Here is a 27697-nt window from a genome sequence, read left to right on the forward strand (position 1 = left end):
TAAAAAAAAAACTTCCGTTACATTTTGTATCAACAGTTGATCGATACTCTTATTTTTTTACCAGAAAATTAACGATATAAAGACAGACACGAGTGATTGAGTAGTGAAATAAATACATGTACAACAGAACACAGGGTAAAGGTAGTGGTAAAGAAATTAACAAAAAAAATTAAAAAAAAAAAACAAAACTCAAATTTCAAAACACAATCAGAAATTCCTAATCAACTCTGTTGTTGTTGACACAAATACAAATCCTTAAAAATACATACAATAAAATAGGACTGTTTAATTTCGCACTGTATGGATGTCAGATGATATCATGGACTTTGCACAACACATAGGGTATAAAAAGTTCTCTTATTAAAAGTTTGATAAAAGGTATTACGATTTTTGCAATCCCATGGCAGCCGGTTGTACGTACCGGAATGAACGGATGAAGTCCTTCATTGGCAAGGGCTGTCTCTCCAGTGTAAAACAACTCATAAAATAGTTATTCAAGTAACCGCGCACAGTATTGCCGAATCGAAAAATCTTGGAAAAAGTTCGGGATCATTTGAACGCATAGAGATATGTACTTAACATTGCCAATGTTGAGGTGATTTCCCATAGTGTGTGATTTAGCGTTTCCCAAACATCCCATTGCGGAACAAATTAAAGGCTAACTTCTCACAATATCAATTGAGTGCAGCCCGTTTCAAATTTAAGATTAATGATAAGGGGACCTCCTTTTTTATGCCGAGTCCGAATGGCGTGTCACTGAAAAGTGACACCTGTTGGTTGAGAAGTTGTGCATGGCTGAAATACTCACAAATGTTGCCAGCATTTGGTGAGGGGATTACCACCGCTGGAAAATTGTTTAAGTTTTTCTCGCCGGCAGGATTTGAACCCGGGCGATTGGGCTCGATAGGCGGGCATGCTAACCTATGCACCACGGTGGTTCCCAATTATCCATAAGTATGCAAATTTTGGGGACCCTCCAGAGACTGCTCCATGAGACTTAAAATTTTAAATTACTTGTCAGTCATTTATGGGCCGATTGGCTTTTTTTTGAAAGATAGAGCCAGTTAAACTCTACAAAAACATTTTGAAAAGTCTGTAATATCTCTAACGGTATGAATTAATGGACGTACAACAATTTTTTTTTTAAATTTTTAGTCATGGTATCGTCAGTCTTTGGAATTTTTTCTATTTTAAGTAGGATCAAATTTTGCATACTTAATGGTAAATACCCAAACATTGACTATGTTAAGTTTAGTGTACTTATTTTTTCCAAGATTTTTTGATATAGCATTATGATATAACACTGTGCGATGTTGACCGTTCCAATCCCATGGCAGCTGGTTATACGTACCGGATAGACCTGGTGAAGTTTTTCCCGATGAAGTTGAGGGCTGTCGCCTCAGTGTGCAACACACTGCTACAACAACAACAATCAATCCCATGGCAGCCCGTTGTACGTACCGGATTGACCCGATGGTAGGTTCCTACCAAAATTGGTAGGTTTTTATTCTCTTGATAGGTTGGTAGGCTGACCTCATATTTTGGTAGGGTTTTCCATCACATTAATACCAAGTCAATTACGGAAAAATTCGTCGGGAATAACCGAAAATTATTTCACTTTTTGTCGCCACTGTTTCTTCGTTTAGACTGCAGAATAAAACCATGGATGTGGAGGGGCCTAATACTGTTACAAGGGGTCTCACTGTTTCAAATTTCAGAAAAATAGTTCTGATCTCTGAAATGATAAAGTTTCAATATTGACTGATTTCGTAAATTATGGGTAAGAAATGCGGTTTTTTGTGCGTTCAATGCCTTCAATGAGAAAAGAGGCCTATATGGCATCTGGTCCATTTTCAGATATTGAGGGGTCCATACAATTCACTATTACGGCGAAAATGGACAGTAAATGCGCATTTATATATGTTCGCTATCGGGGCAAAAAACGATTTTTAGGCATTTAAGAATTCTTATCGGAAGATCGGTATAAAAGGTGCCATATCAAGATTCAGCCTATCTTTGAACTCCGGACTGTTGAGTTATTTCAACATACAGATGGACAAACATTGCTAGATCGTATATGTAATTTATTATTACGACGATCTATTTAGTATGCATACTTTGTAAGGTTTAAAATGCATAATCTGATGTGTTGCAAATGGAATAACAAAATTACTAACTCTTCAGTGGTGGGTATAAATAAAACATATTCCACATTTCTAACTTGCAGAATATTTGGTAGTGTTTGGTAGGATTGTTCTTAAATTTTTGTAGGAAATAATGTTCTTGATTGGCAACATGGTCGTGTGAACATATTAGTTTTATGCCAGGGTGCACTCGAAGTAGGGTCCCTATCGTGATATAATTATCAGCTATTGTACCGTAAACAGCTGAGTACAATTTTTTTCGCGAAGTGCACTATCTGTCAACGAGTTTTGGTTGTGTGTGTGTATTGTACTTAAGAACTATACACACACAAACAACAAGAAATGGCGCGAACTAGTTACATACACAAACCTGTAAATGAATATATCTTAGTCACTATGCCAGCAAAAAAAATCTATACCTAACCAACAATACCTTGATTGGCACTCAAATGTCCATTCGGGTGTGATTTTGTTTCTTTTCCGTAAATCCTTCGCGTAAATAGAGATCCAATGTTAATTCCTTGTGGTGAAAAACTTCTTTGGTTTTATTAATGAAATTTTATGATGAAAATGCATGACATTTTGAAACATAAATTGCGTGATAATAACAAGTTGTTTGAAGGGGTGAAAGGGAAAGAGTATCCCAGCAAGATATATTCATTTTCAGGTAGTGGCCGTCGACAGATAGTGCACTTCGTGAGAAAAAATTGTACTTAGCTGTTTACGGTACACTACCTGGTAATTATGTCATGTATCCTAGATCACACAGATTAGTAAAATTTGTTGTATATCTTATCACTTTAAGAAGCGTTTTATTGTAGTAATTTCGTCATTATAATACTATTTTGTTTTATCAAAAAAAGTAAGACATCATTTTAAACTTTTACAAAACAATCACAACTATGTGTTTACAAGCATTTGACATTTAGAGTTTTTGCCAAATCAAAGCGAATTTACAAATGGTACTCAGCTGGTCCCATGACTCTACCTTGTGGCTGCACTCTGTTTGAATACCTTTAAAAAGTGTGTATTATCGACAGTTATCACATGATATCGAGATAACCATCTACTGACAAAATCGAACAGTCCTAATGACAAAAACCAAAAAAAGATCCATAACAATTGTATGCGGTGATGATGATGATTTAGTTTTAAAAACAGAACAGAAACTATACTTGAATACAGTACATATACGATAAATATATATTTCATATATATGTTATGCATGTAGTATGTATGTATTTACATCTAAGAGACAGTCTTGATTCTTTGTGTGAGTGTGTGATTTTTTGTATTAAATTTTATCCTTGGCCTTGGAATCGGCTTAAGGTTCTTTTCTTTCCATAATAATAATTATTATTTTGTTTGAATTTTGTTGCCCACCTGTTGCGAAGAAGAGTTTTTTTTGCAAAACGTGTGTATGGTGTATTGTTTGTGTATATATGTGTGTGTGTGTGTGTGGTATTAGAATGCATAGCCTAAGAAAATGTAGTGCAGGCGGCTGCTGTGTAGTTATAAATGAAAACACATCTATTATATCATGCATTAGAAATTGATTCGGATGGCCATTTATGAATGAATGGTGGATGATATTTCTCAGGTTTTTTTTTGCTTTTTGGTTATAATCAAAACGAAAACGAAACTAGCAAAATATAAAATTTGTGTGTTGAAATTTGCAGTTGTTCTGTGCAGCTTTTTAGAAAAGTGCCAGTTATCGTTTTTATTGTATTTTTTTTTATATAGACTTTGATCAAATCAAACTGGGTTAACCCCTTAAACACATACGCTTTTCGTTGAATCTTTGCTTTTCCTTGACAAAATTTAATTTTATGACCTTTCATTGTGATGATTAATTAAAAACAGGCATTTGTTTAGATTGTTGGCATCTATATGGATTGTAAATTTGTAAATAAATTTGTATAGAGTTCGTCGACCCTATTCATTTTCAAATAATTCCAACTACATTTAGCTTTATTTTCAAAATGTGTTGCATTTTGATGGGATAAAATGGTAAAAACACCGTTATTGGTAATTGTAGAATCACACCACTCGTTTTGCTGTGTGGTATTCCTTTGAACTACTATTTGAAGCCAGCCTAATGTTTTGAGGTTCTTCTCAAGGAATCCCAGGCCTTCTAACAATTTTAATTATTTTGGAAGACGCATTTCAGGAAACTACTTTGTGGGGTACTATGCCATGTAAAAACTTCGCTCCAAAGAGGTGCCGCACTGCGGCATGCCGTTTGACATGGCTGAGCTTAAACTTATATAGAACAGTACTCATTGATATTTAGGAAGTTTGCCTCTGTTCCTTAACGGAATATTCTTGGGCAAATCGTTAAGCACCACTAAAAGTCTTCACAAGTTCGCATTGATTAGAAATTTCGTTCGCTGAAAGCTATTACGTGAACAGGGGCATTTATTGCCGTGCTATTCAAGAAGTATGAAGATGCCCTATGTTCACACTGAACAGTTTACTATTGGTCATATTTCATTATAATATATTTTATATACTTCAATTGTAAATAAAGGGCATATATATATTTATATATATTCAGGAAGTGACCGAAGGTACGTTTTTAACAATACACGGCAGCGTTGCAACTGACCGGCAGTTAGAAAATCCGACTTTGCCTAGTAAGTCTGCCCTTTTATACCCCACAAGTCTCCTATGATCTGAGATCCAAATCGGAACTACTCTGAACATAAAAATTACTAAACAAATTCTTTAAATTCGATCGATTTGAGTAAAATATTAAATTTGTAATTAGACAAAAGAGGATATATCATATCATACAGAACGGAGGGTGAGAGATAGAGGGAGATTATGCGCAAAGCTAAACTCACTCAAAATTATTCTTAAGCTGCTTTTATGTAGTAACCAAGTCATTATAGGAAAAGATAAGAACAGCATGATTCCAAATGGGGGATTCCATTTTAACGAAGGACTCTATGGACGAATTTGGCTTTTTTAAATTTGAATGAATTGAATTTCTTTTTTTGTTAATGTTTCAATTTTGATTTTAACGAATATTTATATGCTTTCTAAATTAACAAAAATTTGTGTTACAAGATTTTTCAAAATTCTAAAAAATGTTTAACGCTATTAAATGCTTATTCGTTTTTTTTTTTATAAAATTTTGAGAATATTTTTTAAATAATAAAACAAATACGTTAAAGTAGTGCCTGCACTTCTTAGGATTTATTTTATATTTGATTTGGTTTTCAGCGATTAAATAACGTTTAACAAACATTTTCTTCATATATTAAATCTCAAGACTTACAAGTTTATGTTTAAGATTCAATATCATCCCATTAATGGAACCCTAAAACCTTATTTCGTCCCTCAATTTTTGTAGTCGTGTTGTTTTTGTCCAACAATTTATCTACAAATTTACAATTCACAAAACGCCTATCTATTTCCAACCTCGTCCTGCTGCAGAACTTGTTTTCCTTTCAAAAAAACATTTCTCTTGTCACTCCACTCCATTCAAAGGGTCATTTAAACATTTAAACGGAGGTAGAGAGTTTATCATAAAACATAAAACAAATACATAAATAACATGCATGCATTACAAATAATGTCGAAAAATCTCTTTAAAATTTAAACCATTTTTCCATCGTTCACATCATTCGTTGTGCAAGTAAAATTAGATTTTGTTTTATCATCGTAGAGTTCGGCTTTCACATAATCGTAGATTTGGTTTGGTTTTTTGTTTTCATTTTCTCCTGTTGTGATTGAAATTTGTGTTCTCCATTAGCTTAGCGCTCGGTTTGTGTGTGTGATTTTTTTCTCTTAATGTACATATTTAAGGAATTAGTTATTTACAATCAAGCGTTTGCCGCCTCTTGGCTTTATGGTTTCCGAAATTTGCCACATTTCTTCTTCGCCCAAAAATTTTTCGAAATTGTCAAAAAAACTTATAATACGTTCGTTGCGTCGATATTTGTAGGAGCTAAAAAAATTTATAAAAAAGAAATCTTATTTATAGTATTTTCGATATTAATTCATATATATCCACATCTTGAGAATCATTTTTTACTTTAAGCTGTAACTTTTTAACACCCATACCATACTATGCTACTTCTGTTGTTTAATACAGAGGAGACAAGACGGAGTGTGCCAACTACAGAGTAATAAGTCTTCTCCTTATCGCATACAAGATACTCTCGAGCGTACTGTGTGAAAGATTAAAACCTAAAGTCGATGAGATAATTGGGCCCTATCAATGCGGCTTTAGGCCTGGTTAATCGGCATAGACCTGATATTCACACTGCGCCATATCCTGGAGAAGACCCGAAGGGGACAAATCAACACCTACCATCTCTTTGTTGACTACAAAGCCGCTTTCGACAGCCCTATACGTTCAAAGGTATTTCAAGCCACGTCTGAGTTTGGCATCCCAAAAATTAAATTGCAAAATTAATAAGACTCAGGATGACACTTTTGATACACGTTCTTCAGTGAGAATAGGAAAGAATCTCTTCGGAACATACCAAAGGAGGTTTCAGTCATGGAGACAGCTTATCGTGTAAAATGCAAATTTTGCCCATGAACATTCCACTAAGGAACAGGGCAAACTTCTCACATATCAATGAGTGCAGTCCGATTCAAGTTTAAGCTCTTTTTTTATAGCTGAGTCCGAACCGCGTGCCGCAGTGCGACACCTCTTTGGAGTGAAGTTGTACATGGCATAGTACCTCACAAATGTTGCCAGCATTAGAAACCAGGCGTTCAGCGTCATAGGCAGATGTGAATAGATATGGCACACTAATCACAAGAGAACACATGCTACTCGCCTATGCCGACGATATCGACATAATAGGTCGGTCACCGAAAGTAGTAACTATAGCCTTTGAAAGAATCGAAAGAGTCAGTGAAAATGGGTATGGCAGTAAATGGATATAAAACGAAATGGATGGATCAACTCCCAAACCGCCCTGTACAAACGATCAGATAAAGCAAATGAAGAAAATTGGAAACCACAACTTTGAGATAGTCAGCAACTTTATTTACCTTAGCAACTTATCTACCTCAGCAACTTTATCTACCGAAACAAATAACACCAGTTTTGAAATGAAGCGAAGAATAATACTGGTTAACAGATGCTACTTTGGATTAGGTAGCCAGTTTAGAAATAAGGCCATCTCTCGACAGACGAAAATTGCACTATACAAGACACTGATACTACCCGTGTTGTTATATGGTTCTGAGGCATGGGTACTTGTGAAAGCAGACGTGTTTGAGAGAAAGGTTCTTCGTAAAATATATGGACCAGTTTGCGTTAATGGAGAATATAGGCGTCATATGAACCACTAGCTGTATGACACGTATCAAAAAACAACAGCTGCGTTGGCCAGGCCATATTGTCAGAATGGATGAAGAAGCTCCAGAAGTCTTTTGAAGGCAAACACTGTGGTACACGAAAATCGGGACGACCAAAAGCCTGATGGAAAGATCAAGTGGTGGGAGACACCTCGAAACTTGGTGTCATAGATTATAGAAGGACCGCAGAAGATCGAGGCGCTTAGAAGGCTTTTCTGAGTTCGGTAAATGGAAAAAAGTTCTGTCATCGCCAACAAAAAAAATTTTAACCACCGTAGCGCATAGGTTAGCATGTCCGCACATTACGCTGGAAGCCTGCGTTCAAATCCTGAAGAGAACAGAAAAAACTTTCAGCGGCGTTTATTCCCTACTAATGCTGGCGGCATTTGTGAGGTACTATGCCATGTAAAAACTTCTCCCCAAGAGGTGTCGCACTGCGGATAACCCCACCAATTGACATGTTACAATATTAGAGCAATACGGGTGTCAAATAAAATGTAGTAAAGAGTAGAATAATAACTGGATATACAAATTTGGCTCCTAGATATACATTTGGATATACAATTTTCGCCCCACCTTAAAAAAAACACCAACATGACATATTTACTGATTGGGACAATATGGATAAAAAATGAATGGTGTTTGGAAGTAAGGTATAAACCAGTATAAAGTGTTGGGGCAAGATGTCTGGGAGCCGCCCATACTTGTTCAACAACACAAAATGGGTATCAAATTCACAGTCATATGGATAGACTATTAGAAATATTTTGAACAGTGTCTAGGGACCGTCCAAAAAACATTAGGCCAATTGGAATAATATGCGACTTAAGACTTGTCTTATGTACATCGAATACGAATAGTGCCCGATCTAATCTTACGCTCTATGATATTTATTATTCTGTTTCGTTGCTCTTTGGCAATGTTTTTATATATGTATGTATGAGTGTGTGTCTATATGGCTTGGTTTGGTTATGTTTGGCTTTGAAACACAATAATATCTTTATGTTGTTTATTGTGTTTATTTGTTTAACGCCCGTTAGATGACACCGGTTAATGAACAAAAAAAATTTTTGAACTGTGCTTAAGTTTGTGATACAATTTAGATTACAATAGCAAACAAGGAGCAACAAAACACGTGCGCTCTCATCAGCCTGTTATATTTTTCACTCTATACCTAAAAACGCGTGATAGCGACAATTTGGAGTTAAAATAAAAGATCTCTGGAAGCATGTCATAAGGCCATTGTACTCAAATGAACGATCTATGGAGTTGTTTGCTATCCAAATTAAGGACATGTGAGTGGAGACCACCCAACCCAAAAAGACCCTAGGGGGCATGTAGGGCGACAGGAAATGAGATAACAAATACAAATTAAAGACTAACATTCCTGAATGTCTTTATCTTCTGGAAGCAAGCCTCAAAATATATAACGCTTAAACACCATGGTATATCATACACCATCTAACCTCACCCTGCAGCTGTACTGAGTATTTTATACGGAATTCAACATACAGTGGTACAAAAGACCAAGGGTGTAGTTAGAGGTAGAGTTTTTTATTTAAAAATCCTATTCGCGAACAAGTACCTCCAATTCGCAAACGGGTCAAAACTAGTACGAAATTATTTCACAACTTCATTGATAACAGCATATATGAGGATATTTAAAAACCCATTTTAGGTAATGTCGGGCTAGTAAGAGGTACTTTAAGTGTATTGTAGATATTTGATCAGTTGAGAGATGGCTTTCAAACAGCAAACTATTCGAAAAGTAGCATCAATAGGCCACTGTTCTTCTTCTTTTTATCTCAAAACCGATAGAAATGGTAAGTATCACAAAATTATAGTTGTAACTTGGGTGTTGAGCCATAACATGAATGCGACATCAATCAATCGTATAAGACAGGTTTCCTTAACATTCCTCAAAGGGCTGTGTGTGAGAAAAGTTGCATTTCAACAGGAACTAACCTAACCTTATTAATTTAGGCAAAATAAAAAGTTTTTTTTTAACCTAAATGAAAAAAATTGTCTATACATATATGTGTAAAAAGATACCACGGTTAAGTTTCGGTAAACTTGTATCTTTCTACGAGATAATTTTCTATGAAAAGCACAAAAAAACTTACCATATCTTAAAGCGTTTCATATTTACAATGATTTTGTACTGTTGCCAACGTTTGGAGAAGTTTACAACACCATCCTTTAAATAATCAGGATTACCTACGTGGACAAATGTCAAATCTTGTAGAACAAGGCCACTAAAATGAAAAAAGATATATTTTATTTAACACGCTGTTATACAAAACAGTTTAAAATTTTAAAGTTTTATAGAAAATAATTGCAAAAAGAAACCCTAAATAATATTATTTTCGTACTGCTATTATTTTCAAAATTTTTAAAACAATGGGAAAAATTAATCGTATAATTAAAACAGAAAACTTTGAATTAAAATGTTAAGTGATTAATGTTAGGGGTAGGGGCATTCAAATTATAAAGAGTCGAGTCAATATTTAGTCTCAGTAAAGAGATGTTCTTCCAGCTTTTAATGTTGTGTAGTATAAACGAAAATCATACTTACATATACGGTATGCAAGGAGGTTCCGTCTCCTCCAAAGCTTTGCGATAATTTCGAAAACTAGAACTTGAATCGATTAAATTGCAATTATTTTTCAGAGTTTCTCTTATAGATTTATTCCACTCAAGTCTGAAATGTTAAAAAATTAAGCAAATGTAATTTTTATTTCATCATAGATGATTTGCATGTTATTAATTTTACCTTCCAATGGGTGCAGAATCCAGGGCAGACAATAAGGCCAAATATGAATTATAATTGTGCATCTTCTTTAGATGCGACATGATTTTTATAAACTTCTCTACATACTTCTCCCGTTCTTTGGCACAGTTTAACATAAGAATTTTGGATCGCACCCAATACGACATTTTATTGAAATGTTCTGTGAACTTATTCAAATTTGGCGACTTCTCTTCACATTGATCTTTGGCAAATATTAACACTTCGGGTATTTCGATTTTTTGAAATAGTTCTGCATCGAGCAGGGTCATTTGTTTGGCTATTTCATAGGCTTTGAAGTCCAAGAGACTGGGTTGGGCAATGACTGTCGAGGAATTCTCATTGGTGGGATAGGCGGGCATGCGTGATTCCCTATAAAACTTAACCTTGATAAACAAAATAGAAAGAATTAATTCAGTTTATGGTTCATTCAAAACGCAAGTCAGTGCTACAAACCCTTCCGCAAATTGTGTATCGTAGTAATTTTGCGAAATACAGCTGGCCAGAGCAAATTAGTTCATAAACAAATTCCACCAACAATCTAAGCAAATTTTTGGAAGTCAAATCAGTGCACCTGAAAGTTTATTAAGGTAGGATGGTCGTTTATATTTTATGAATGAATGTTACACTTAAAACTTAAGATTTGACTTACGTTAAATCGTTTACAACCCTAACCAGCAAGGAGAACGTTTCTTTTGCCGCCTTTTGCTTTTGCTCATTCATTTGACAACAAAATAGCACTGTGTACCGATGTGTTAATTTCTCAATAAGATCGATGGGCGTTATAAACGTGCGGAAAGTTGTTATAAATGCTTCACCAAAAGCTGCTATAAAAAATAAATTCAATAATCAACAACAATAATGGTTAAAATTATATCATATTTGTGCATGTGCAAGTTTCCGCCTTTGGGGTCAAAGAGAATAATATTACTCTATTTTGAGGATAAACTTTCGTACCACCAATGAATAAGTGGAAGCAGCAATGGGGATGCATATATTTCTCTAAAAAGCCTTTTGAAAATGTTATGAATTACCTGTAGTTGTAGCCTGCCAATGCAACTTTTGTGATATTTTTGTAGTGGCATTGGCCAGAGTGATATTTTTGTAGTAGCAGACCAAAGTCTCTGTGGTGAAAATCAAACTTACGACTCAGTTTTGTTAAGCTATCAGGCGACCAACTCAACCATCGGCCGGCATTTAAGAACTATGGACAATATTCTCCTCGAATTGTGTGTTGAAGAAGGACAAAAGGATTTTAACAACAAAATCTAACGTCTACATCCTACATTAAAATAAATATTTCATGTTCCGTTGAGATTCCATTGCAGGATATTTAGATCATCCGGCTTTAGACCATTGTTATTGCTTTTTATTCAAAGAATAGTATAGCAAAAAACTTTTAAAAGTCAACAAAAGTGTGTTGTTGCTAAAAGCATTTGACTGGTTTCCCTTAACGTGATTTCAATTTCGACCAAGAAAAATCGTCAGCGGGATATGTGAAATGAAACATGGTGCTTTACAATCATTCCAATTAGAGTAAGTTGTAACTAGCACACATCTGAATTTGAACAGGAACCGATTACCTTGAAATTTTCACAGATTGTGTAGGTTGGTCTGGAAGGAAACATAGGCTTTATAAATTTTTGATATCGGAAGGGGGCGGACCCTCCCCTTACCCTAAAAGTACTACTCAAAAATAAAAGTGGATCGATCGGGACAATATGGGACTCAAATGAAAGGTATTCAGGAGTAGAGTGCAAATTTAATATTAAAAATTGGGTCCAAGTAACTGGGGGCCGTCCCAACCCCAAAACCCCCTAAAATAGGATTTTGGACGATCATGATAATATGGGACCCAAAGAAAGGTATTCTGGAGTAGATTGCGAATATGGTCAGAAAGGAGAAATAGGCTTTATGATTTGTTGATTTCGGAATGGGGCGGACCCTTCCCCGTTATCCGAAAACACCACTCAAAGTCAAAAGTGAACCGATCGATACAATGTGGGTATCAAATGAAAGGTATTAGAAAATAGAATACGAATATAGTATTAAAATTTGAGTTTAAGTACCCATAGGACCGCCCCAGCCCCAAAATTCCCCCAAACAGACATATTGAGCCTCAAATGAAAGGTATTCGGGAGTAGATTACGAATCTGGCATACAAATTCAGATCGAAGTATAGGGGGTCACCCTACCACCCCAAAAGCGCCTTAAATGGGCATATGACAAATCATGACTATATGGGATCCGAAAACACCACCCAAAGTCAAAAGTGGACCGATCGATACAATGTGGGTATCAAATGAAAGGTATTGGAAAATAGAATACGAATATAGTATTAAAATTTGAGTTTAAGTACCCATAGGACCGCCCCAACCCCAAAATTCTCCCAAACAGACATATTGAACGTTCATGTCAATATGAGCCTCAAATTAAAGGTATTCGGCAGTAGATTACGAATCTGGCATACAAATTAAATCGAAGTATAGGGGGTCACCCTACCCCCCCAAAAGCGCCTTAAATGGGCATATGACCCATCATGACTATATGGGACTCGGTTTTTTTGTTTGATCCGTAGAATCAAAAACGGCTTAACCGATTTTCTTAAAATTGTCCCAGATTGTGTAAGTTTGTCTGGAAGCAAACGTAGGCTATATAATTTTTAGATTTTATAATCATCCAAAAACAACGCCATCCAAAAACAAAAGTGGACCGATTGGCACAATATGGGTATCAAATGAAATGTATTGCAGACTAGAAAACGAATATCGTATTAAAATTTGAGTTCAAGTACCCAGCGGGCCTCCTCGACCCAAAAACTTCTCTTAACAGATATATTCCACGTTCATGTCATGCCTCAAATGAAAAGTATTCGACAGTAGATTACAAATATGGCATACAAAATTAGGTCCAAGCAATGGGAGGTCGCTCCACCCTCAAGTACCCCCAAACGGCCATATTAGCCGACCATGTCTATATGGAACTCAAATGAAAGGTATTTGGGAGTAGATTACAAATACGACATTAAAATTTTTGTTCAAGTCTAGGTGGCGATTTTCTTTCCAAAAATAAGCCAAATAGTTTCATTGACCCATTATGACAATATGGGACTCAGGTAGAAAACGAATTTGATATCCAATTTTGGAGCCAAGTGTTTGGGGGTACGCCCTAAAGCGCCCCCTAAACTGAACCTTATTTTCGGATATGGCAATATGGAGCTCAAATCAACGGTATTTAGGAGTAAAGAATGAATTTGATATCTATTTTCAGGGCAAAGTGCCGGTGGCCGCTCCAGCCCCAAAACACCCTCTAAACATTTCATATTTACTGACCATGGCAATACGGGGCGCACATTAAATGGGGTTGGGAGTGCAGCAGGAATTTGATATCCATATTTGAGTCGAAATGTCTGAGTGCCATCTCTCCCCTAAAAAGCACTTCTCATTACCCTAATTTTCATAACCACCATATCTCGGAGATTGGTAATGTGAATCGTTCAAAATTTTTTTTGCACTCTTACAGTTAAATCAAAACATGGTTTCTATTGTTTGCGATCGGGTGCCACGGGGGGCGTCCAAATACCGCCAAATGGGTATTAGACCAATCACGACAATATAGAGCTCAAACGAAAGGTGCTCGAAAGGGAGAAGAAATTTACCCAGAAGGGGCACACTTCTCACACATCAATGAAAGCTTTCCGATTCAAGTTTAAACTCAATGATAAGGGACTTTATTTATAGCCGAGTACGAATGGCGTGCCGCAGTGCGACATCTCTTTGGGCAAAATTGTTTACATGACCATGCATGGCAAATGTCGCAACCACTTTAAATTTTGTCCGATGTTATCGCCAGGATCTGAACGTAGGTGTTCAGCGTTATAGGGCGAAGTGCCCCAACCCTTAAAAGATATGACGGAGTTAGAGAAGGCGCAGCGAAGCGGGTCCGGTTCGGCTAGTATACCATAAAGGAATAAGCTATGAAATGTATGCCGACAGACAGGAGGTCGAGGAACATAATAGAGCTACTAAAATTGAAAACCACGCCATAAATATCAACTAATGGTGTGTTATCTGTGGCCGATGTTTTCTGTTATCAAAAAAATCTACCTTTATGACGATTACAACTGTTTGTTAACGTTATTTCACCCAAAAGTGTGTGAGTCGCGCTTGTGATTACGTAGATTGTTGAGTATACTACCTAAATTCGAATCTACTGTAACGCTATAACCAGCACATGCTCGCCGAATGTTTCCGATGACCTACCTTTATCGGCAACTTTTTGTACACGACAAGCGTGTACTATTAAAGCATCAATGTAACCGCCTTTAACCTCGGGACCTTCTTCATTTTCCTTTTTGAATATTAAATACGGTGCTATATCAACCTCCTCCAAGATATTAGGTACATGATCAATAGATATGGGACTCTGGAAATGCCAAGAAAAAAATTGCCATTAATATTTGAGTTGCAGATGTTCTAGCACATCACTCATGCCTTTCTGTTGTAGTTGTTGTAATTGACCATTTCCTCAACTTCACTCGAATAGTCGCCATTGGGCCCCATCTTGTCCATAGTCGGAGATGTCGGTGTTCTAGGTGTGGACGATGTTTCGTACACATTTTGCAATTCATGCGAATGGATGAGGCCGCTCTCGTCCTCACACTGGTCACCAACTTCCTCCGATAGAGTGGACATAATTTCATTGCCCCCGGTAAGACTCAGTATTCTATGATCCGAATTCAAATGCTTAGGTTTTGGACTAGGAGGCGGCGTTGTGATAATAGTGGGCGGTGGAATTGGTGACGTCGACGTTGTTGATGTACCCTTCCATTGTTTGTAGTTTTTCGGTGGTAGTGCTGGTGGAATCTCCGGTAATTCTTCTTTGGCAAATGTGGTAGCAATACTAAGACAAAAAAAGGGAGGACGAACAAAATAAGCAAAAAGGAAAAATCTAAAAGAAATGTAAGACGGGCATACTTCATAGTTTGGCTGTGTGTTATGTTTCTATTCAGATTGCAATCATGTACGGTATGACGTTGTGTAGATGCCGAACAAATTTCCATGTAAGCCAAAACTGTTGGTGTTAAAAAGGGGGACAAAAAGAGAAAACAAATAACATTTAGAGAAGGATTTTACACACATTGTTGAAAGAAATGAAGGAGGAACAGTTTACATACAAATTAACATGGATAAGAACTATTTTTATACAGTTTCATTAATACTATGATTATATTTTATTGCTTTTAAGCATCAATCTTTCTGTAGGGCAGACTGGAACTCAATTTGTCTACATTTCTACTAAAAGGTGGCGGCTTTCTCAATGCAACTGGCTGAAAACTTACCTGAAAATGCCACACTTTGAAACACTAGACAGAGTGATTTTTTTTTTAATTTTTTTTTTTTTTTTGAAAAAATAAAAACAAATGCACAAAAATTTTATACAATGTAACATTTTGAAACAATATTCAATACATGTAAAAATGAGAGCATGTAATTACAGGAATGTGTTTGTTTGTTTGTTTTACTTTATCGATATAGGGCCGTATTCAACAAAAACTTAATGAAGCCTTAAAATAGGTTTTTTTTGATAGTTCAATAAAGGAAATCTGTCAAATTAATCTATTTCAAAGCAACATCAAGTTTTGTGGATACCGGCAATAGTCTATTTGTTTATGAAACTTTGTTCTTGTTTAGGTTGTGATTAGAATTTTTTTGTTTTATTGGAAATATACAGCTAGAGATGAAAATGTATGAAATGCTTTGTTTATTAAAATTGAAAGACTTTTTAAAAAATATTAAAACTTCTACGAAATGGTGATGCGGCACCTTTATCTTTTTGATGAATTTAGACAAGACATTAAACAATAAATACGAGTCTCATTTGAATATTTATCTTGGCCAACATTTCGTTGAACACAGTTAGAAAAGGTTAATAGAAATTGCTATGAAACAAAAATCAAAAATATATTTTGTAATATTTAATAAGATTAAAAATTAATAAGGACGGCAAATGAAAAAGATACGCTACACTGTTATAAAAATATACAGGCAAATATTTTTCAATGTTTTTGTTTAGGTGCGGGCTAATATTGGAACACATCCTTATTTATGTTGATACTGCTGCTTGCCTTGCAATAGCTCATTCTATGGATTCAACATTTTAGCACATTTTCGCAAAACGCAAGTTCTGTGCAGTATATTTGACCCATCCGACCAGGGTATTTACCCATTTATACCCAAAAGCTGGGTATTTATAATTTTGCAGATATATTGGGTATAAAAACATTATTCAAAAACTTTTTGATAATTTCTTATTCTTTGTATGTAAACCTGGCGTTCTAATCTCATAAAATCGGATTTAAGTTATATATATAGCCAAATCGGATAAAAATTTTTCCTTTTATGAGTCCAATACTCTATATCGGAAGATCGGTCTATATGGCAGCTTTATCCAAATATGTTTCGATCTGGACGATATTCAACAAACTCACTGTTTCAAATTTCATCAAAATCGGATGTAAAATGCTCCTTTTATTGGCTTACTACTTTATATCGAGAGATCGGTCTATATGGCAGCTATATCCAAATATGGTCCGATCTGGACCACATTTGACTGGAATGGGTAAACGATGCTAAAAATACTCAATTTTGACACCGTGTGCCTCTACAGGGTGTCTTATTGTCAAAAAATTTAGGTACAATCTGTTGTTGTTGTTGTAGCAGTTTATTGTGTTCTATCTTTCGTCTGCTTGATTCTGTTGAGTGTTAAGACCCACGAACTCTGCGACTAAGATGGGGTGCGACCACAGGATCTGGGTCTGGGGTGCGTCCACAGAGATCTGAGTCATTCAACGTGCAAAACGTGGAGCTTTCAATCTGCTCTGCCAAAGCTATGCCACGCTGGTCGTTACCTAGGGGAGAATGTAATGAAGTGTGATGCACATTAAAGTCCCCTAGAACCAGACAATTATGGCCAAAGCTATGCCACGCTGGTCGTTACCTAGGGGAGAATGCCATGAAGTGTGATGCACATTAAAGTCCTCTAGAACCAGACAATTATGGCCAGATAGTAACCCACTTAAGTCGGGGTTGTAAGCTTGGCCATTAATCGGGACACAGAAACCAACCGGCGGTATGTACACGTTGTATAGCTCTATCTCGGCAGTACCGGACCTGACTGTTATCCCCATGCACTCCATGTAGGGGTCACTAGCGCCAGGCGCACGCGAAATGGGTCTATATTGCACGAAATGGTGTATCACGAAGGTCATTCCTCCACCTCTATTTCTTGAGCGATCCTTACGTAGCACATTGTATCCGTGACAACTGTGCAAGCTGCAGGTGTTGGTCAGTTTTGTCTCCTGGATCGCTGCGACCAATATATATTTCCGACTCATGAAATCCACAATCTCATCGATCTTCCCACGGATTCCGTTGCAGTTTAGCTGCAAAAACGATACACTTCCCGGCACTGTCCTGGCGATATTTGGGCTGGGGTGTTGCCGTTGCGTATATTGCCGTACAGGAGAGGTCAGGGGTCACATAGTCCGACGACAACGACGCTTGTGACCCAACAGTGGCTGGCTATGTTCGCACAGCACCTTGCGACATAACCACTATGACTATACTCCCATAGTGAAGTGAGGCCAGAGCAAGATCGGAAATGTACCCACTCCATGCACCGGTTACACCTCACCGACCGATGATGGAGGCGGTTCTGGAAAACCTAACAGAACCAGGGTCCGGGGTTCTTTTCTATCCCGGCACGGACCAGAAGCATGCGGAGAAGGCATTCCGGGATGTGCCTCTTCCATGTCGCAAAAGACGAACACGTACACTGAGGCGGCAGCCCTTGCCGATGCGGGTTCCATCGGGTCAATCCGGTGCGTACAACCGGCTACCATGGGATTGTCTTTTGCAATTTTTTCAAATTTCATCAAAATCGGAACACATTTATGGAGGCTCCTTATCATTAAACTGAAACTTTAACCGGACTGCACTCATTGATATGAGAGAAGTATCCCCTGTTCCTTAATAGAATGTTCATGGGAAATTTAGTATTTAGTAGTAATGTTGGATAACTTTTGTCCCATTTGACAAGCAAGTTGTTAAAGAAATGTGTAAGATTTCTTTTTTTTTTTTTAGCATGACGTGTTGTCCAGTAGGGCATTGGTTGATTTATAAATAAATTGCAAAATTTCTGGCTTATGGTTGAATATTTGATATGTACATCTGATCTCTATGTTGGCAATTGCAATGTTTTTAAAACAACACATCGTTATTTATTTATTAACTCCTTTGTTTGCATGTGCATGGTTGAAGGGAAAATTTTCGCTGTGCCGAGGCTTCTAGTGGCTGAAAGTATTAGTTTATACGGTATGTATGACGGGTGTACGGGAAGATAAAGTGCTTTCGACAAATACATGGACGAATCAACAAACCGTCATATTTGTGTTAAGTAAAAATTCAGAATTGCATACAAACTGTTTTTCTAACTCATTTTTAATCTGTGGCGTAAAAGCAAATAATTTTGATATTTACAAGAATTTTCCTAACGGTACTCTACTTTCTAGCCAATTTTTTCACAGCGGCTTTTCTATTTGAGTATCTCACAATGCAATGTATATGCTATCTGGCGTTTATCGTATGATATCGATAACAGGTTCAGGGCCCCATGTTTCCTAATGGAATGCATAGATAAAAAGCAGTGATAACATTGCACTGAGATTCTATTTGTTTTTTTTTTTTTTATTTGTAGTACTACTAATGGTGACACCATTGGGCAGAAATAGACATATCCGCTTATTATGCTGAACGCTTGGGTTCAAATGATAGCAAGAATATCATGAAAAAAAATTCTGCGGTGATTCCCCTCCTATTGCCTGCGACATTTGTGAGGTTTAGCTCCGCCGCATGGCGTCCGAACTCGGCTAAAAGAAGAATGTCCCTTCTCATTGAATCGTTCAGCTCTAGTCATCGAAACACTGGTAATTTTGAAAAACTCTTCTTAAGAACCGGTGGACGGTAAATTTTAACACAAAAACTAAGAGAACAGATTTTTCTGTTAAAATCGTTCAGGTTTTTCTAGAAAAAAGGTTTATTGCAATAAAAACAATAAAAAAAGTTATTCATTAAAATGTCATTCTAGTACTTAGGCATATTTTGTACTATAATTAGAAATTAGGATAAACATGGGAAACGACGTACAACGAAGAAGAAAACAGAAGTTAGTTGCCAGCGAAGTTCTACACCACAAACCTGGCAAACCTATCAAACCTTTGTGTATTATGTATATGAAAATCGTCTAATAAAGGTTATGCCGGGTAGTTATTTTATTTTTTTGGGTTTTGAAAAGTTTTCATAGTTTTTTAAGGTGAGAAAATAAAGCTAACATTGTCCTCAGTATCAGATTTATATAATAAACAGATAGTTTTTTTTTAAAAATTTTGAAAATGTCTTCATTTATGACTTTTACTACGTGTACCGATTTGGGTCGAAATCGGATCGCCACCATCGCATAGAGGTGTGGCTACAACAACAACACAAAACATTCTTTAAATCCCGTTTCGAATCATTTGAAATGGTGTACAGTTGTACTGGATTAGTTAGTTGTCGATATCATGCGATAAAGGCTTGATATTTAAAATAAAACACGTCAAAGGTTACACAGGGGCGACATGATTCAGCTTGTGATGGTACCTTAAGTCTCTATATACGTATATATATATATATGAAAAGGGAAGGAGGCCACCGTAGCGCAGAGGTTTCAATGTCCGTCTATGACGCTGAACGCCATGGTTCGAATCCTGGCGAGAACATCAGAACAACTTTTCAGTGGTGGTTTTCCCCTCCTAATGCTGGCAACATTTGTGAGGTACTATGCCTTGTAAAACTTCGTTCCAAAGAGGTGTCGCGCTGCGGCACGCCGTTCGGACTCGGCTATAAAAAGGAAGCCCGTTATCATTAAGCTTAAACTTGAATTAGACTACACTCATTGATATGTGAGAAGTTTGCACATGTTCCTTAGAGGAATTTCCATATGAACGAGCCACGAATTGTTAGTACTACAAAGATCTTATCAATTGATTTCTATCGATAATATTGTAGTTTTAATTGGGAGCTTGAAATAGAGAACCTAAATCAAATACCATGAAACATTGGGAACTAGTTCTCGCATCCGCTATCGAGCGAGTTTTATTTTAAAGAATAATTCCGTTCCGTAAATACAAATTGGATTATGGCTTACGAACGTTATTTGTAATTAAGTTAAGCCATGTCAAAAAGATTACCGAAGGAAATGGTGATTGCAAGGCGTATTTATCAGCTGGCCGCATCAACCTAGCTGAGTGAATTTGATATGTCAACTCATTTTTGAATTCGCCGTACTAAAAAACAAGCATCGAAATAAATATTTTATAAATTGTGTTTGTTTAAACTTAGGGTATATAATGGCACCCGTCTAGCAACGTCATTCACTATCAGTTTTACTCAGGGAACTTAGGTGTATTGTGTGGGCCCCGAAAGATTCTAAAAACCTAGAAGAACACTGGTAAAATTTATGTCAGTCCATCATCAGACATTAAATTGAATAAGATTAGGAGAAGCTCCCTCCAATATGGAATTTAAAGCTATAGTACTCAAGAATGGCGAAAGGACTTTTGCCTGAAGATGATTTAGACAGCAAAATAGGCTTTGTGTAGCCATAATCCTGCACCTACTCTCGCAATTTCAGGGCAGTCTAACAATAGGTGCTCAACCGTCTATGACTCCTCCTCATCCCCACAAATCAAGCTTAAGTTCGCCATGCGACCAGCGAAAGGTCAAAGGCCTGACATTGCAATGAAATTTAAGGACATTCCGTAGTGAGAATGAGTCGGTGCCGCCCGACCTTTCACTGAGGCCTCTCCGCTTGATACCGCTGATCTGTATTACACTATCCCCAACCTGTGAACGCTCCCAGTAGCTTGCAGCTAAGCTTCTCGTGACAGCAAAAAACACCACACAGATTGGACTTTAATGTTCCAGCCAGTTTTGTGGGTAAAGCTTCTGGAGCTAATTGGAATTTTGAACATTTTAAAATATGTGTTCTCTTGCTTGACACTCAAAAAATAACAAAACTTTTTTTCTTCTTGCTCTGATTGGTCGAAGCAAATTTGCGGAAAATTTTAAATGTCAGGGCGAATCGAATTTTCTTCGCCCTGTTTACAAATTTTGCCATATCAAGTTACCAAAAAAGATGCTTTGTTGTAGCAATTCGCCGATGCGGCCACCTTATTAAATACGCCTTGGGTGATTGTTTAAAAAAGTTATAACTAGTAACAAAATAAATAAAAACAAGTTTTAGACAATATACCAGTGTTTTTTAAAGATATGTTCCTGTTCACCATAAATTATTATTGTTTGTGAAAAAGGACTAATACATACATATGAAGCGGCTTACGTCGGATCTTTCACATCCAATGGTGATTCTTCACAGATTTTTTCGGGCATACACAAGGAAAAAATTAATAGCCAAAGTAAAATGTATAATTGAAAGCATTAGAAGCCTGTTCTTGAAAAAATATCCTGCCGAATTAAATTACGGGTTAAATAACACAATTTTTTTCTTTGCTTATGTTTGTAGACAATTTTATAGCTTGCTTTGCCAATTTTTGCCTAAATTAATAGACCAAAAACGAGAGAGAGAGATGAGATCAAATTTTATCAAACTTTATCTAATTAGAAATAATTTGATCCAATTATAGCTGATGGCAGATATATATCTGGCCATATCAAATTTGTTTACTCGGGTTATGATTTAAATTATTTTGCAATTGCCATATGACAAGATACCCAGTAATGAGTTAACTAACCTCTCTCTTTAAGCAACTACTCTTCATTTCCTATCAAATTTGTTTAGTTTTAATAAGAAACGCATAAAACGTGATGACAAATACACATAAATTAATTTAAAAAAAAAAAACACTTGAATCGTATTGTGATGAATGTACAGTGTGTTGTAAAAATGTAAATGGAGAAATACGTATGTGAATACATTTATGCTTTGCCATAACTTACTATGTTTCTTTTTCATAGGCAAAGGTGGAGGTTCTTCCAAACGACCCTCAAATCCAAGATTAATTGAATTACAACTTATCGATGGCATATCAATGCGGCGCGGGTCTAAGCTTTTATGTTTTGTATGCCATTCAAAAGTTCGAAGTTGCACTTTTTGTCGTATTTCAGGCGATTCAGGTTTTTCAGTAGAACTAAAAAATTAAAAAAAAATAAAGTATGTATAAATATATGTTCTCTATTGCAATTTAATCTGCAACTCACTTGTCTATTGTGTCCGAGTCATACGAAGATAATTTCGTAAGACGGGATAATTTTGGTGGTAAATCTGGTGGTTTATCATTCGAAAAAGATGATAGTATGTCCTCGCTGGATGTTATGTCCAAACTGTTGGTTTGTTTTAAAATAGCACTGCTGCTCGTAGTGGTTGAAAACACTTGAAATTGTTCCAACAACTTCTTTTCTGCTTCAAATTGATCTGGCGATGATATGCGTCGTTCGTCATCGTTCGATATACGTACTGCCGTTGATGCCTCAGATACACTACTCGTGCTTGTACTCGATATACACACCGAAGAGCATTTCTTCGAAGTCATCACTGTTTGCTGATGTTGCTGGAAACAATCCTCATTTATGCTATTATTGCTGCACATGTATGTTAATTCCGATGACGAATTACTCGACTTGGTGGACGACTGGAAACTTACATCTGACGAATGCTTTGAGTAGCTTTGTGTTGAGGTGCGTATGGAACAGTTCGAATGAAAACCTAAGATGGACACAAAAACAAGCCAAGAAGATTAGGAAAAAAAATAAGTTTGCTTTCTAACAAACTGATAAGACGAGGAATGCAAACAAAAACATGCATTAGAAAATTATAATGAAAAACGAAAAATAGCAAGGTTGACATAAATTATTAGCGCTGGAATGAATGTAAGTAATGGGCAACAACAGCATCCATCAATGTTATCGATCAAAGACAAACAGCAAATTTTCTACGACAACAAGAATTGTTAAGGAAACCAAAATACCAGATTCGTTTGAATGTCGGTGATTGTTAACTTTGCGTAGCTCCGTTTTAGCAATGTCCTCATCGATTTCATTTGAATTCCCAGCCATTGCGCCAGACAACGAGTCACATTTGCCTTTGCCTTGGTTTGGTTGTTCATTTGATTTCATAGCTTCGCCGTCAACACCACCGCAGTACTGCACATCTTCCGCAATTTTTTCTAAATATGTTTTAAATTTTGATTATAACACAAGAATTAAAGGACAACAAACAACAAAAGAGATAACCCCAAATTCTGACAAAACATCCTTACTGCGGAGAAAATACCATCTCTGCTATCCCTCTCTAGCTAAATGATAAAGTGTTTGCCAATGCAGTACATACAACTAGATAGTTAATTATGATTAGATTAGATAACTTACTCATATTAAACTCATGGTAATCCTCAGAACATTGACTAGAAGGCGAACAAGAGCGTACCGTTAGACTAAAAAAAATTATGAATATTATAATACTAGGAATGGCCAATATGCAACGTAACTTACTGATCAACACCTGTGGTATATTCCGCATCTGAATTGGTGCTTGTATTGTTATCATTATTTGATTGTGATTGATTGGGTTGACTGTTTCTCTTTGGCGGTAATGGCGGAGGATTGTTTGGTCTGGATTGAATAAAAAGAAAAATTACAAAAATTAAGCAAGCAACAATTGCGGAAAATTACCTATTAGGCAAAGGTGGTTTAGGTGGGGGACTGGACGCTCTTAAAATATTTTCGGTACTAAAGGATCCATGCATGGGATTTGATGTGGATTTAGCAATAATATCCCGTTCGCTGAAACGATTAGATGTTGATTAGAAATTTTTTTTACCTATAACACACAAAGCATATGACTTACTCAGACGTCAATGGTATATCCGGCAGAGAGGTCCTTTGTACAGATCCTTCCACTGATGGACGCATTAGCCGATTATGTGTGATATTGGTAGGGGTCGCAGATGGGTTTTCTTCTTCTTTTTCAGTAGCCCGTTCTTTCTTTTCCTGTAATCTTTGTTGGGCCAATATTGCCAAATTCTAAAAAAAATTACGGAAAATATAAATGCATATAAAATTCAGCCAATAAAAAATAATAAATTTAGGTAAAGAACTCGGAGACAATAGTGTCTACTTATCCTATTGGCTCGAAGTCCATAAAGTGAATATATAGTAAAAATAGGACAATATAATGTTGATGGATTTCTTTGTATATTTCAATGTTGAACCAGAACTTACCTTTACGGCTTCCTCAAGCAGATCAACAATTTCTCTAACATTATCGCCACTTAATGAAACACATTCCTCAGAATCTTCGCTTAGCATAACCTCATCACAAAGCTTAATGAGTTTCCCCAACGATTTATAGACTTGTTGCGTAGCCGACAATAGAGAGGTGTTGTTTTCGTTCAGCGCGTATGCTTGAATAACTAAAACGGCACGAGTACATATTTGGAATCATTAGTCATCTCTTTGCTACTGAACAAATAAAAGTCTAAGACTTTGATTGTTCAAGGGATGATAGAAACTCGTATGCAAAAATAAACACACACACACACACCTGAAAACATGCTGGCTGTTGTATCGAGGATGATAGTACCATTGCCAGGCAATACCTCCAACTTATTCTTCAGTATGACATCCTTGAAATATTTTAATGCATTTGTTATATCCTTGACGTGTGTATCTAAGGATTGTGATGATTTGGCCACTTCTTCAGCTGTTAGCGGGAGTTTATTTTTATTTCTGGGACTTTGAGGAGAATGTGATCTGCAACCAGAGAGAATAAACAATATACAAAATATACAGGTGAGGCAGTTAAGACACAACTCACCTTCCCAATGTGTTGGCTGTTGAACGCATTATGTAAAGTCTGTCGAACAGTTCGTCCTTAAATGACCTGGCTCTTCTGGCTAATTTATTGCCTTTGAGACTATTTTTGTGCCCGGAAGACCCTGTAGTACTATTGCTGCTGCCTACTAAGGGTGTACTCGTCTGCTGGGTGGGCGTGGCTGGCGAAGTATTCGACGAACCATAAAGATTCGACTGCGACGACAGGGACGAGTTTGGAGTGGATGGAGTGCTGATGACGCTATCTGTTAGTAGGAAAAATAATTTATTGCATTAGTAATTCACATAATTCTCCAATGATTGCTATTTATGGAATCTGTAATGGCATTATTTTGTGCTCAAAGGAAACTTTATTTCCAATACGATCAATTGGGTAGAGCCATATAATTATTCGATATTAAAAATTCAACTCTCCCTTTGGGCCATTAGTTCGTTTGGATGCTCGCTCGGTTTAGAATCCATCTCTGTTTCCGTATATTTACATTCTTACTTGGTAATAGATGCTGATTACAATAACACCACACTCACTCACTAGTTTCGTTCGTACAGCTGAAGTTGGATTTGTAATTAGATTTTCTTTGCAGAAGGCTTTATATGAAATTATTAAATCTTATCCTAAGACACAGTTTTTATGCGCGAACTTGCCATTCAGTTAAGAAAAATTTTTGTTTTAAATATATGATGAATCAGATATGAGATTCCCCCGTTTTCCGTTCCATAATGTGCAATTGGTAACAATGGACAGCAGCTACGACTACCCATTATTATTATTGTAGATTTACCACACGCACACATACACATTGTGTATATTTTTCAGATGTTCTGCCGCAGCTCTGCTTCGATTTAACTCATATACATGCTTACTTTGTAGCGTAGAAAAATGAAAATGTGTACCTTGCATCATTTTTATCAGCCTCCTCCTTTTGTTTACTTGATAATATTCAATTAATCTTCAATGATATTTGTTAGTTTTCTTCACTGTTCACAGAATTGTGGCCATTTTTGCACAGATTGGTCAAGGATTCAATAATTTACACGACGTTATTTTTTATTGAGATTCAACAGCAGCGATTAACTAATTCCACGACTCGCATTTGTGTTAGTGTAGTGAATGTAATTCGATAACTAAATTTGTCGAATATCGATAATTCAGATTAAAAGTCGATTATTTTGCAGTCATTATGCATCACCATCGATGCTCGACCCCATAGTATTGTCGTTGGTCAGTATAATAGGCGGTTTATACGGCGCATCATGATCGTACTCTCATGTGTACCAGAAAGCTTCAAAGAGTATGATTGTGCTAAAAAGATTTTAGGAATTTTACATGGCGAAACAATTAAAGATGGTCTCATTTGTACAACAACCACAAATCATATGGTGCAATCCGCCATCAAGCTGATAGACGTTTTGCCAACACAACAAAAAATCTGTCATCTTAATACCGCCAAACCTGGGCGGCTGTTAACAGCAAAGTGCATAAGAAAGAATAAGAGTTGACATTAGAGCCCAATTCGAGATGACGAGTGACAAAGTTTAAAGACACGACATGTTTGAATTGCTTACGATATTTCGTTTTTCCTTTTATTCCAACTTTCGGTTGCAAAGAAACAAAGCAAAATACGAAAAAATGTTCGAACGAATGTCCGAATCAAAACAGAATAACCTGAAAATGTTGCAACCCTCAATGTGAATCCAATTGGAATACATGGAAAAGGTTGTGTCTTTAACGCGAGTTATTTTACTGTATGGAGAAGACAAAGCAGAAACCCTCTCTTCTTCTTTCTTACGTTCTTTGTTTAACAGCTGTTCGCGTGAGATCATCTTTATAAACCCCCCTTGGGAATTTTGCAAGATATTCAGATTATTTGGTCTTCCTAATCTCGTAAAAGTCGCATGCAAGTTGGCATGTCGAATGCAGCATTTTAACCAATTCCTCCCTGTGTTCCTTTGTAAATAGAAAATTAATTAGCAAATTATTATCAAAAATGTTTTCTTTATCTTTTGGCACCATTCATAAAAGGTAAAGGTTGGTACTATATTCGGTTTTCGCGGTGAAACTGCATATAAAAAAATAAGCGGAAAGTATTGATGAAAAGTTTAGCTATAACTTGTTTTTTCATCTACGGAAAATTTACATTTCACGACACCCAAAAAGAGCATAACCACAGTTGCTGGGCAACAAGTCGTTTTTGGTATGTAAACTTCTAATTGGAACTAAGTGTTTATTAGTGTTAGCGGTCTTGTTCATATGTACGTACTCGGGCAAGGCGGATTTAAAAAGGTGTTCTCACGCGAACAGCTGCCAGGTTTGACGGTAAGTTGACAGATTTTTCTTTGCATTCTCTTTGTTGTTATCTTCTTTCTCGCATATTCTTTGCTCAAGTACGCACACGTAGACATACACTAACACACATTTCTTTCTGTGTGTTGGCAAAACGTCGATCAGTTCGATGACAACATGGCGGATTGCATCATATGATTTGTGGTTG

The 27697-nt window shown here is 36.5% G+C and overlaps 1 protein-coding gene across 6 annotated transcripts; it reads right to left on the reverse strand.

The window, feature by feature from the left end:
* Window positions 1-1306: 1306 nt before the first annotated feature.
* On the reverse strand, window positions 1307-26309 carry LOC106088506 (guanine nucleotide-releasing factor 2). Of its 6 annotated transcripts, none has more exons than XM_013254058.2 (21): window positions 26100-26309; window positions 25189-25450; window positions 24916-25124; window positions 24594-24784; window positions 24220-24395; window positions 24045-24155; window positions 23865-23984; window positions 23742-23806; window positions 23342-23539; window positions 22575-23079; window positions 22314-22504; window positions 15599-15622; window positions 15234-15330; window positions 14751-15159; window positions 14520-14682; window positions 10910-11081; window positions 10714-10831; window positions 10243-10643; window positions 10045-10170; window positions 9593-9724; window positions 1307-6099 (listed from the first exon to the last, which is right to left on the reverse strand). In XM_013254058.2, exons 1-21 carry the CDS (start codon window positions 26107-26109, stop codon window positions 5961-5963), a joined length of 3819 nt encoding a protein of 1272 aa, XP_013109512.2. In that variant the 5' UTR covers window positions 26110-26309; the 3' UTR covers window positions 1307-5960. The 6 variants fall into 6 exon arrangements, with proteins under 6 accessions (XP_013109512.2, XP_013109510.2, XP_013109513.2 ...); XM_013254056.2 differs by having other exon boundaries at window positions 10910-11084; XM_013254059.2 differs by lacking the exon at window positions 26100-26309 and adding an exon at window positions 25734-25808 and having other exon boundaries at window positions 10910-11084.
* Between the last annotated feature and the right edge of the window lie 1388 nt (window positions 26310-27697).

This window comes from Stomoxys calcitrans, chromosome 4 (assembly GCF_963082655.1).
Source record: "Stomoxys calcitrans chromosome 4, idStoCalc2.1, whole genome shotgun sequence".
Taxonomy (NCBI): domain Eukaryota; kingdom Metazoa; phylum Arthropoda; class Insecta; order Diptera; family Muscidae; genus Stomoxys; species Stomoxys calcitrans.